General features: G+C 45.6%; 1 protein-coding gene across 1 annotated transcript in view; it reads left to right on the plus strand.

Annotated features, from left to right (window-relative positions):
• arfgef3 (ARFGEF family member 3) overlaps nt 1-12,500 on the plus strand; it is a gene marked incomplete at both ends in the record, with an annotated part of 31,323 nt that overhangs the window by 15,802 nt on the left and 3,021 nt on the right. Inside the window, 12 exons of the mRNA XM_080549106.1 lie at nt 114-255; nt 752-874; nt 1,863-1,966; nt 2,270-2,414; nt 2,538-2,666; nt 3,308-3,484; nt 5,334-5,448; nt 6,484-6,586; nt 8,077-8,220; nt 9,967-10,097; nt 12,058-12,158; nt 12,351-12,500. The exon at nt 12,351-12,500 is cut by the window's right edge and continues 92 nt beyond it. Coding sequence (XP_080405232.1) covers nt 114-255; nt 752-874; nt 1,863-1,966; nt 2,270-2,414; nt 2,538-2,666; nt 3,308-3,484; nt 5,334-5,448; nt 6,484-6,586; nt 8,077-8,220; nt 9,967-10,097; nt 12,058-12,158; nt 12,351-12,500 — 1,564 coding nt within the window. The remainder of the gene's footprint in view (nt 1-113; nt 256-751; nt 875-1,862; nt 1,967-2,269; nt 2,415-2,537; nt 2,667-3,307; nt 3,485-5,333; nt 5,449-6,483; nt 6,587-8,076; nt 8,221-9,966; nt 10,098-12,057; nt 12,159-12,350) is intronic.

Consider the following 12,500-nt stretch of genomic DNA (forward strand, 5'->3'; position numbering starts at 1 on the left):
CACACACACACACACATTCGTTAACTATGTGTATGTGTCTGTCTGTCTGCCTGTCTGCCTGTCTGTCTGTCTGTCTGCCTGTCTGTCTGTCTGTCTGTCTGTCTGTCTGCCAGGTAATCACGTCCATAGGGGAGCTGGTGGAGATGTGTTCTCCTCAGATCCAGTCTGGGTGGCGACCGCTCTTCTCTGCCCTGAGGGTCGTCCACGGCAACAAGACCGACATGAAGGACTACCTGATAGGAGAATACTCTATGGGTGAATATACATACTGTTAAATCTAGGGACACCGGAGCTTAGTGGCCATGGTTACCATGGTTACCATGTAACCACAAGGTTTGATTGACCCTCTACATAGCATGTCATCCCTCCTCTCTCTCAACCATACTTCCTGTCAATCTCTACTGTCTCTATCCCAATGAAGCAGAAATGCCCTAAAAATATATATCTATATATATGGGACACAGGGACATAGGATACTTCACAAACAACCTCAACCTCTCCTGCTGGAGAACGATGGCTTATAATAACAGTATTCAGGAGATATTATAATAACAGTATTCAGGAGATATTATAATAACAGTATTCAGGAGATATTATAATAACAGTATTCAGGAGATATTATCTCCTAGTCTCTATTCCTTTATCCACCGTCTCCCGGTCCACTCTTACTCTTTTCTCTCTCTGTGCTGTAAGGACGCCCCTGCCCTCTCTCTGACCTCCTCTCCTTCCTCTGTCCTTGCTGTTACTGTAGGGAAGTCGCAGGCACCAGTTTTTGATGTATTTGAAGCCTTTATCAACACAGACAACATACAAGTGTTCGCCAACGCGGCCACCGACTACATTATGTGCCTTATGAAGTTCGTCAAAGGTTTAGGTAAGTCTGACACACAGGAGACTCGTTCCCAGACACTCTCCCCCAAATGTGAGAAAGGTCTGGTGGACCGGTGAGTCCAACCTGAGTCCACCCTGACCTTCAATATGGTTGAAAACAGATGGCTTAAACTCGCATCAATGATCTCCCAAAGCACTTTAGTTAGTTTAGTTTCCGCCTGTTTGAGTTTAGTTTCCGCCTGGGCTTTTTCCACAAAGGCCTGTTTGAGTCGTTGTTATCCCAGGCTTATAATGTGCTCTGTGCAATAGCCTTGCACGAGGTTAAATAGACATTTACACAACTACATACACACACACACACACACACCCACACACACACACACACACACACACACACACACACACACACACAGAATCAGATCTTCCTGGAGGAGAATATTACACGGAAATTGGATTGTTTTGCCCAGCCATCACCATCATCAGACGTCCTAATTACTTTGTTTGTTTTATTCATTTTTTACAGTAATAACAAATATATGATATATACTAGGTGCTTAAGTAGTAGTTAGGTACTTATTAATAATATAGTACACATACTAGGGTTAGGTGTGATGTCCCAGATAGTTCCTGAAACTTCACATTCTTAGAGCCTGCACAGATTTTAAGATAACAATTCATATTTTTGCTATTATGTTGATTAATGATTCTCAGATACTAACTCACCCAATAGTGCTTTTTTGCCACCTGTCATATTTCTAAAAATATACAACATTTATGGGCAGTTTCCCGGCCACAGATAAAGCGTGCTACTAGCACTTTCATCAAGAGATTAATTTCTAAACGTGGTCCAAAAGCACTTTGAACTAACCCTCCTGTATGAAATGTGCCTTGCCTTAATAATGATAAAGAATAATGAAGGTTCTGTAAGTAGGGCGGATATAAACAGAAACATGTCAAAGTGAATGAACTAGAACAGTAAGATGAGGTGTGGGTTGAGTGTCTCTGAGTCCGTCTGGGTCTTTCTGACCCAGGAGAAGTGGACTATAAGGAGATCGGGGACTGTGTCCACGCCTCTGGCTGCAGCTCCACTGACCTCTGTCTCCCCGCGCTGGACTACCTGAGGAAATGCTTCCAGGTAGGAACCTTTCTTCTGAGGGCCATCCCAGCTGTTCCCAATGGGTGTCACTCTCAAATCAGTCCGCTTTTCAGCCTAACTAAAATGATGTATAGTCTTTAATGGCATAATGTAATTCAACCCTAACCCTAACCCTAAATCATAGAGAATAGTATTCTTCTCTTGTATTTATCAAGTAACTCATAGACAATTTAACATTATAAACAAGTTGATAAAATACATTAAATCAATAATTGCAAAATACGACCTTTCCCATAAACTGTACTGAAGACCAAGGTTATAATATAATCTGTTGATCTGCAGTTGTTGGCTAAGATCTACAAGATGCCCTCTAAGCCAGTGTTCCTGGGGGCGCGGCTAGCCAGCCTACCAATGAGAGCGCAGGAGAAGTCCCTCAGCAGTGAGGATGGGATGGACTGTGTCCTGGCTGAGTTTGATGACGACACAGGTGATCTAGAGAGTATAACACTACATATATATATAATATGATGATATATGATGATGTATATATATATATAACACTACACTACATATAACACTACATATATATATATATATAATCTGTCCCCAGGTCTGATCCAGGTGTGGATCCTCCTGTTGGAGCAGCTGACTGCTGCCGTGTCTAACTGCCCCCGGCAGCACCAGCCGCCCACCCTGCAGCTGCTGTTTGAACTGCTGAGAGAGGTCAGCAACGTACCAGGTGAGTCAGAGAGGTCAGCAACGTACCAGGTGAGTCAGAGAGGTCAGCAACATACCAGGTGAGTCAGAGAGGTCAGCAACGTACCAGGTGAGTCAGAGAGTCAGAGAGGTCATTAACATACCAGGTGAGTCAGAGAGGTCAGTAACATACCAGGTGAGTCAGAGAGTCAGAGAGGTCATTAACATACCAGGTGAGTCAGAGAGGTCAGCAACGTACCAGGTGAGTCAGAGAGGTCAGCAACGTACCAGGTGAGTCAGAGAGGTCAGCAACGTACCAGGTGAGTCAGAGAGGTCAGCAACGTACCAGGTGAGTCAGAGAGGTCAGCAACGTACCAGGTGAGTCAGAGAGGTCAGCAACGTACCAGGTGAGTCAGAGAGGTCAGCAACGTACCAGGTGAGTCAGAGAGGTCAGCAACGTACCAGGTGAATGAAAGAGATCATTAACACACCAGGGTGACAGAGGAGACAGAGAGGGAGACCTCCCAGGCCTTTCTAGATTCTGGGTGTTTGTTTAAGGGTTAGGGTCAGGGTCAGGGTCAGGGTTAGGGTCAGGGTCAGGGTCAGGGTCAGGGTCAGGGTCAGGGTTAGGGTTAGGGTTAGTAACATGTCCAGATCCTAACAGCTCTCTCTCCCTCTCCTCAGGTCCCGGCTTCGCCATATTCTCTGTCATCCAGCTCCTCCTTCCTGTGATGTCACTGTGGCTCCAACGTAGCCATGGCGACCACTCTTACTGGGACATCGCTGCGGCTAACTTCAAGCACGCCATCGGGCTGTCCTGTGAGCTGGTGGTAGAACACGTCCACAGCTTCATCCATTCAGGTGCAGCCATCACAAAATACACTAGAATACACTATTTTATTGTCCATAGCTTCATCCACTGTGGTAGGGTTAGGGTTGGGGTGTACCCTGTGGTACAGCAGTCAGAGAATAGAGCGGACATTATCCCAAGTGCTCCGGGTCAAGGACTAGTTGATATTATGGGCTGGCAGAGTAGTGTACAGGACTTACAGCTTTAACACAGAACTTTAACACAGAACTTTAACACAGAACTTTAACACAGAACTTTAACACAGAACTTTAACACAGAACTTTAACACAGAACTTTAACACAGAACTTTAACACAGAACTTTAACACAGAGCTTTAACACAGAACTTTAACACAGAACTTTAACACAGAACTTTAACACAGAACTTTAACACAGAACTTTAACACAGAACTTTAACACAGAACTTTAACCTTAAACAAGTTGATCATACGGCGCGGCTGTGGCGGAGGAAGTAGAGCCGGTGTCTAGTGATCACAAGGTCGGCAGATCGGCGGTTCAAACCCCGGCTGTGGCCACATGTCGAAGTGTCCTTGGGAAAGACACTGAACCCCAAATTGCTCCCAGTGAGCAGGCCGGCGCCTTGCATGGCAGCTTGTCTCCATTGGTGTGTGAACGTGTGTGTGAACGTGTGTGTGAGAAGCAATTGTAAAGCGCTTTGGAATAAGGTTACATAAGTCAGTCTGTCGTTTATATACAGTAGCAGAGAGATTTGAGTGACATCTGCCCTTTGTCAAATATACAGGCAGAAAGGCCAAACACAGGAAGTCATTTTCTAATTTTCCCTTAGGGTTAGGTTCTCCTGTGCGTATATCTGAGAGGATATCTGTCCTCTGATTGGCTGGGTGGTATTGCACCATACTGACTAGGCCTATATATTGTATGTCCAATCTTCTCCAGTGGAGGCAGGTGGAGGTAGGAATCGGAGGACAGGCTCATGGTAATGGTGGAATAGAATAAGGAAGGGTCATTCCATTCCATGCATTACAATGAGCCCGTCCTCCGATTCCTACCTCCACCAGCCTCTCCTAGTCTTCTCAGATATTCAGAAGAGCCAAGGCATAGGAGTGAGGTGTGCCTCCTATTTGACCGTTGCCGACTACCTCTAGTGTGTTGTGTGTTGTGTGTTGTGTGTGTGTGTGTGTGTGTGTGTGTGCGTGTGCGTGTGCGTGTGCGTGTGTGTGTGTTGTGTGTGTGTGTGTGCGTGTGCGTGTGCGCGTGTGTGTTGTGTGTGTGTTGTGCGTGTGTGTGTGTGTGTGCATATCACTCCACTTCCCAGTCACAGTGAAAATTTATACACATGCTTGTGTCAATGCATCTATGTTCAATTTCTGTAATGACCAATGTCACTTTTCACAGTTGTCTGCTAACACACCAGATGTTATTGTTGTTAATGAAGAGTCCAGAGAGGTGTCTGTATTAGAGGTAGCGTGCAGGTAGGTAGGCCTAGAGGAAGCCTTCATGACTAAGGTCATGAAATACCAGCAGCTTGTAGATACCATCTCAGAGCTAGGCTATAGGTGTACGCTATTAGTCTTTATATTTGGCAGCCTTGGACATGTGCACAGATTGGTTGTCAGAGGACTACGTCTACTGGGAATGTCCAAGGGAGAAGCAAAAAGGCTCAGCAAGTATTGCTCTGTCTCTGCGATTATTGGCAGCCGCCATATATGGCGGAGACGGTGTTACTTGTACCCGTGAGTCTTGTCCTGTTGTATGTGAAAGACATTGTCCATGTCTGTTTGTGAATGCATCCCATCTGTGCCTTCAGTATTTGTGTCCCTGTATACTTGTCTCTATGTGGACATAAATAAATGATTAAAATGTGTCTTCTTGTGTGTAGATATCGGCTATGAGAACCTGATCAACCTGATGCTGAAGGACCTGTTCAAGCTGCTGGTGGCGTGTGTGGCGGAGCCGGCGGAGACCATCTCTAGAGTAGGCTGCTCCTGCATCAGGTACACACACGCACACACACACACACACACACACACACACGCACACACACACACACGCACGCATGCACACACACACACACACACACACACACACACACGCACGCACAACACACACAGACAGACTTGTGCAGGCACGTACACACATACTGATGTACGCACACACACGCACGCGCACACAGGCACACACACACACACATACACAGGCACAGGCGCGCACACACACATACACATACACATGCAACATTTTCTTATATGCTCTATGTAGTAAGCTGCATTTACCCCCCCAATAAAAAAGCACTTTGTTCACACTGTGATGTAATAGTGAAATGTGTTTTGTGAGTAGGCTTCAGTTGGAAGGAATTGAAGTGATTACGTCTGCATTACGTCTGCAGTAAGGCCAGAAAGAGGTTTCACAGAATCTCAGCACTTTTATTTTCCCTTTAACATCATCAATGTTATTTTTCTCTATACAGTGTGGTCCCTAGCATTTCAGTTTGAGCTTATTTCTAAACAGACTTTATAGTACAGTAGCATGTTCCTCTGTGTGTCCAATCAGAGCAGTAGCATGTTCCTCTGTGTGTCCAATCAGAGCAGAGCAGTCCTAGGTGGCACAGAAATGCACGCACGCACACCAGGCAAACAAAATCAAGCTCAACCAGTTGTTGTTGTTGTTGTGTACCAGGCAGTTCTGATTATGAAGTGTTGTTGACGTGGCTGCTTGTGTGTCAGGTACGTGCTGGTGACAGTTGGTCTTGTGTGTCAGGTACGTGCTGGTGACAGTTGTACTTGTGTGTCAGGTACGTGCTGGTGACAGTTGTACTTGTGTGTCAGGTACGTGCTGGTGACAGTTGTACTTGTGTGTCAGGTACGTGCTGGTGACAGTTGTACTTGTGTGTCAGGTACGTGCTGGTGACAGTTGGTCTTGTGTGTCAGGTACGTGCTGGTGACAGTTGTACTTGTGTGTCAGGTACGGTCTGGTGACAGTTGTACTTGTGTGTCAGGTACGTGCTGGTGACAGTTGGTCTTGTGTGTCAGGTACGTGCTGGTGACAGTTGGTCCGGTGTTCACAGAGGAGATGTGGAGGCTGGCCTGCTGCGCCCTGCAGGACGCCTTCTCTGTCACCCTGGAGCCTGTCAAGGTAAACACACACACACACACACACACACACACACACACACACTCACATAAACTCACACTACCAACCCCAGGTCATACCAGTCCAGTGTTGTTACTCTAACCTCTAATGGACTAATCCGCACCGTCCAAATGTGGTAGAAAAGTGATCTAAAAGCTCTCTCTGCTAATGCCCTGATAAAGTCATATTATTTAGATTCATAGCATCAGTGAATGACAGTTACAGAGTAAATACAAACGTGTTTTAACCCAAACTGTGATCAGGTCTCCAACACAATGGAGGGTGTCAAACATATGTTGACACCCAGCCCCAAGGTCTTGCCTATCGACTCGATACCTCATGTGTTTCGTGACTGTGGCAACAGCTGTAATGATATATATTATATATATATATATTATATGTGTATATATCTATATATATCTGACAGAGGAAATATAATCTTCTTATGGGATTAGAGCCGCTGCCTTTTACAGGATCAGAGAAAAGCCCTGGGCGGCAACATCAACGCTGTGCTGTGCTGCAGCAGGACTTTAACACGCTGCATCACGACTGCTAACACACTGAGAATACAGCGTGGCCTTTCTAAGGATTACTCTAACTCTTCAGATCTTAAGACCATGTTGCATGTCACCATTAAGGATATTGTGTTTAGTGTATCAACCTGTGTAACATGTATGGTAACCATGGTAACTGACTGTACATGTATGGTAACTATGGTAACTGACTGTACATGCTCTCAGGCATGTTGGCACATGACCTCTGCCCACTGGGGGGGGGGTCATTCATGTGAGTCCCTATCCCTGACTCTGAAACACTGAAACAGTCCGACTCTGAAACACTGAAACAGTCTGACTCTGAAACACTGAAACACTGAAACAGAGTAGAGTCACTCCTGGTGGCCTACAGTGTAGTGTACTACTATACTATGTACTACTTATGCTCTCTGTAGTTACATTATAACATACCATTATAGATGTTTGATTATACAATGTGTCTATATAACTATCATTTATATATAACTATCATTTATATATAACTATCATTTATATATAACTATCATTCACACTGACCAACATGATAACATTTCTTCCATAATGTATTACTTTGACTCTCCTGTTCAGATCTTTGGCTGTGTGTGTGTGCGTGTGTGCGTGTGTGTGTGTGTGTGTGTGTGTGTGCGTGTGTATGCGTGTGTGTGCGTGCGTGTGTGTGTGTGCGTGCGCGCATGTGTGTGTATGCATGTTGTAAGCGTGTTGTAAGTGTGTTGTAAGCGTGTTGTAAGCGTGTTGTAAGCGTGTTGTAAGCGTGTTGTAAGCGTGTTGTAAGCGTGTTGTAAGCGTGTTGTAAGTGTGTTGTAAGCGTGTTGTAAGTGTGTTGTAAGCGTGTTGTAAGCGTGTTGTAAGCGTGTTGTAAGCGTGTTGTAAGCGTGTTGTAAGCGTGTTGTAAGCGTGTTGTAAGCGTGTTGTAAGCGTGTGTGTGTCTCCGGCCTGTAGAACCTGCTGGCGTGTTTCCGGAGCGGCTCAGACAGAGAGGAGACTCTCTTCTCTGGAGACGCCTGCGAGGTGAAGGTGGCGGCGCCCTCACACTGCCCCTCCGCCGAGGCCGAGTACTGGAGGATCAGAGCCATGGCACAGCAGGTCTGCACACTGCACACTACACACTACACACTACACACTACACACTACACACTACACACTACATATTACACACTACATATTACACACTACATACTACACACTACACACTACACCACTACACCCTACATACTACACACTACATATTACACACTACATACTACACACTACACACTACACCACTACACCCTACATACTACACCCTACACACTACATATTACACACTACACACTACACACTACACACTACACCCTGCACACTACACACTACACACTACACACTAGTACTGGAGGATCAGAGCCATGGCCCAGCAGGTACACACTACACACTACACACCACCCCTCCGCTGAGGCCGAGTACTGGAGGATCAGAGCCATGGCACAGCAGGTCTGCACACTGCACACTACACACTACACACTGCACACTACACACTACACACTGCACACTACACACTACACACTACACACTGCACACTACACACTACATACTACACACTACACACTACACACTACACACTACATACTACACACTACACACTACACACTACCCCACTACACACTGCACACTACACACTACACACTACACACTACACACTACACACTACACACTACATACTACACACTACACACTACACGCTCACACTACACACTACACACTACACACTACACACTACACACTGCACACTACACACTACACACTACACACTACACCCTACACACAACACACTACACACTACACACTGCCCCTCCGCTGAGGCCGAGTACTGGAGGATCAGAGCCATGGCCCAGCAGGTACATACTACACACTACACACTACACACTACACACTACACTACACACTACACACTACACACTACACACTACACACTAGTACTGGAGGATCAGAGCCATGGCCCAGCAGGTACACACTACACACTACACACTACACACTACACACTACACGCTGCATACTGTATGCAAGGTCCCTAAGGTCAGCTGAGACTAATCAGTTAATCATTCCAAGAGTAAAAACTAAACACGGTGCAGCAGCTTTCAGTCACGCTGCCGTGTGCTCCTGGAACAAACTCCCTGAAGAAATCAAACAGGCCCAAAGCCTACAAATATTTAAATCTAAGCTAAAAACCTAAGCTAAATGTTCTGCAGCAGTTATAGTTAAACACTAACACTCTATCTATGCCTTTTATCCATTAACTATTATCTTTATTAACTTTTTTTTTATCGTTTTATCTTTTTACTTCTTATACGTGCAGCAGTTATGAGTTTTATGATCCATAATCGATCCAAGCGCTTTAAATTCGCTCCAAATATAGGCTAAATAGCTGCAATCTCACACGCCTTATCGGGAAGAGCAGCACTTGAACACAGTTGCAGTAACAGTTAGCTATATCTTTTTATTCATTGTCTTATTATGTTACATTTATTTTCTATATATATGTATCATCTTGCTTAATTTTTTCTTACTATCCTTCTTAATGCTATATGTAAAGCACTTTGAATTGCCCCTGTTGTCTGAAATGTAATAAACTTGCCTTGCCTTGCCTAGGCACTACATACTACACACTAGGCACTACATAATATACACTAGGCACTACATAATATACACTAGGCACTACATAATATACACTAGCTAGTACATACTACACACTATGCACTAGATACTATATGATAGGGTGTACTGGTGGATCTTAAACTTGCCCTCCCATCCCCAGGTGTTGCAAGCATGTCAGCATTCCTTCCTGTCTGTCTCTAGGTGTTCATGCTGGACAGCCAGTGTTCCCCTAAAACGCCCAACAACAAGGAAGGCTTTGAGCACGCCCAGTCCTGCGTGCTCGTCATCGAGCTGCCCTCCTCCCAGCAGGCCAACGGACACGCACAGAAAAGGTGGGCATGCTCCTAGAACAGCCTTAGGTTGGCATGCTCCTGGAACAGCCTTAGGTTGGCATGCTCCTGGAACAGCCTTAGGTTGGCATGCTCCTATAACAGTCTTAGGTTGGCATGCTCCTAGAACAGCCTTAGGTTGGCATGCTTCTTCTAGAACAGCCTTAGGTTGGCATGCTCCTATAACAGCCTTAGGTTGGCATGCTCCTATAACAGCCTTAGGTTGGCATGCTGCTATAACAGCCTTAGGTTGGCATGCCTCTATAACAGCCTTAGGTTGGCATGCTCCTAGAACAGCCTTAGGTTGGCATGCTCCTATAACAGCCTTAGGTTGGCATGCTTCTATAACAGCCTTAGGTTGGCATGCTCCTATAACAGCCTTAGGTTGGCATGCTCCTATAACAGCCTCAGGTTGGCATGCTTCTATAGAACAGCCTTAGGTTGGCATGCTCCTATAACAGCCTTAGGTTGGCATGCTCCTATAACAGCCTTAGGTTGGCATGCTCCTATAACAGCCTTAGGTTGGCATGCTCCTATAACAGCCTTAGGTTGGCATGCTCCTATAACAGCCTTAGGTTGGCATGCTCCTATAACAGCCTTAGGTTGGCATGCTCCTATAACAGCCTTAGGTTGGCATGCTCCTAGAACAGCCTTAGGTTGGCATGCTCCTATAACAGCCTTAGGTTGGCATGCTCCTATAACAGCCTTAGGTTGGCATGCTCCTATAACAGCCTTAGGTTGGCATGCTCCTGGAACAGCCTTAGGTTGGCATGCTCCTATAACAGCCTTAGGTTGGCATGCTCCTATAACAGCCTTAGGTTGGCATGCTCCTATAACAGCCTTAGGTTGGCATGCTCCTATAACAGCCTTAGGTTGGCATGCTTCTATAACAGCCTTAGGTTGGCATGCTCCTATAACAGCCTTAGGTTGGCTGCTCTGTCAGGCTTGTGGTTTGAGTCAGAGTATGTCAACTTTGATCTGTTATGTTGATTTGACCATAAACTTATAGTATTATGTACTAATCTATAGTCATCTTATTGTGTGTGTGTTCTCTGTTCTAGGGTTAGGGTTAACCCTGTGTTCTCTGTTCTAAAGTGTCACCTCAGTTGTGTATGTGGGTTAGGAGAGGCTGACAGGCTCATTGTAAAACATGAGATGGAGTGAGGATCAAACACAAACAAACATTCCATTCCATGTACCGGTATTACAATGAGCCTGTCCTCGGAATTCTACCTCCACCAGCCTCCACTGATGTGGGTGGAGATATCTATGAGATGTAATATATAATAAGTGTTTACATGTAGATATCTATGAGATGTAATATATAATAAGTGTTTACATGCAGATATCTATGTAGATATGTATATTCAGAGACCATCTCTTTTTGCTCCCTGATTGCTTCTCTTTTGCTGGACTTGCAACAGAAAAATTGGGTAAGACCACTTTAGTGACATCCATGCCATGATGACGTTGTTATTATACCTACCTGCCTGTATTATTTACAGCCGTCATAGTTTTAAAGTACATCCAGTTAATATCATCATGAGGGAGATGTTTCCTGTAACTCACAGAAGGGATCCCATTTAATGATCAGTGTTGAAAGATGTATTATGCATAAAGTTACCTACATATTTAAACCCCCAATAAATAATGTTACAATAGCTAACAGATGGCACGCAGCGTTATAACGACCCTGTCCTCTGATGTCTACCTTCACCAGCCTCCAATGGGGTGTTTGCATGGGTCTGCATCAGTAGAATTTCAATTCAGTCCAAACAGCCCCATACAGCTCCCAGTCTGAGTGCAATAACTGTACTGTTATAACTCCCATGTATATCCCATATATATCCCATAACATCAGAGCATTTTCTCTGCAACCAGGCTGTGGTCAACTCCATTTCAAGTCATTCAATTCAATGCATGAATTTAGGCTTGAGATAGTTGTTCTTCCTCTGCTCTGCAGGATTCCATTCAGGACCATCGTGGTGAGTCTTCTCTCTCACCAGGTGTTACTCCAGAACCTCTACGACATTCTGCTGGAGGAGGTCATCAAGCAGCCGGAGGGTCAGGAGAAGGCCGCTCCCTCCCACCCCAAACCAGCCAATCAGGAGGAGGCTGCTCCCTCCCACCCTGAACCAGCCAATCAGGAGAAGGCTGCTCCCTCCCACCCTACACCAGCCAATCAGGAGAAGGCTGCTCCCTCCCACCCTACACCAGCCAATCAGGAGAAGGCTACACCCTCCGACCCTAAACCAGCCAATCAGGAGAAGGCTACTCCCACGCCTACGACCCCTGACCCCAGGCCGGCGGGGTTCCTGCGCTACGTGTCCATGCAGAACCTGGCCATCATCTTCGACCTGCTGCTGGACTCTTACCGCACCGCCAGGGACTTCGACACGCGGCCGG

Source organism: Nansenia antarctica, assembly GCF_963989245.1.
Source record: "Nansenia antarctica genome assembly, chromosome: 19".
Taxonomy (NCBI): Eukaryota; Metazoa; Chordata; class Actinopteri; order Argentiniformes; family Microstomatidae; genus Nansenia; species Nansenia antarctica.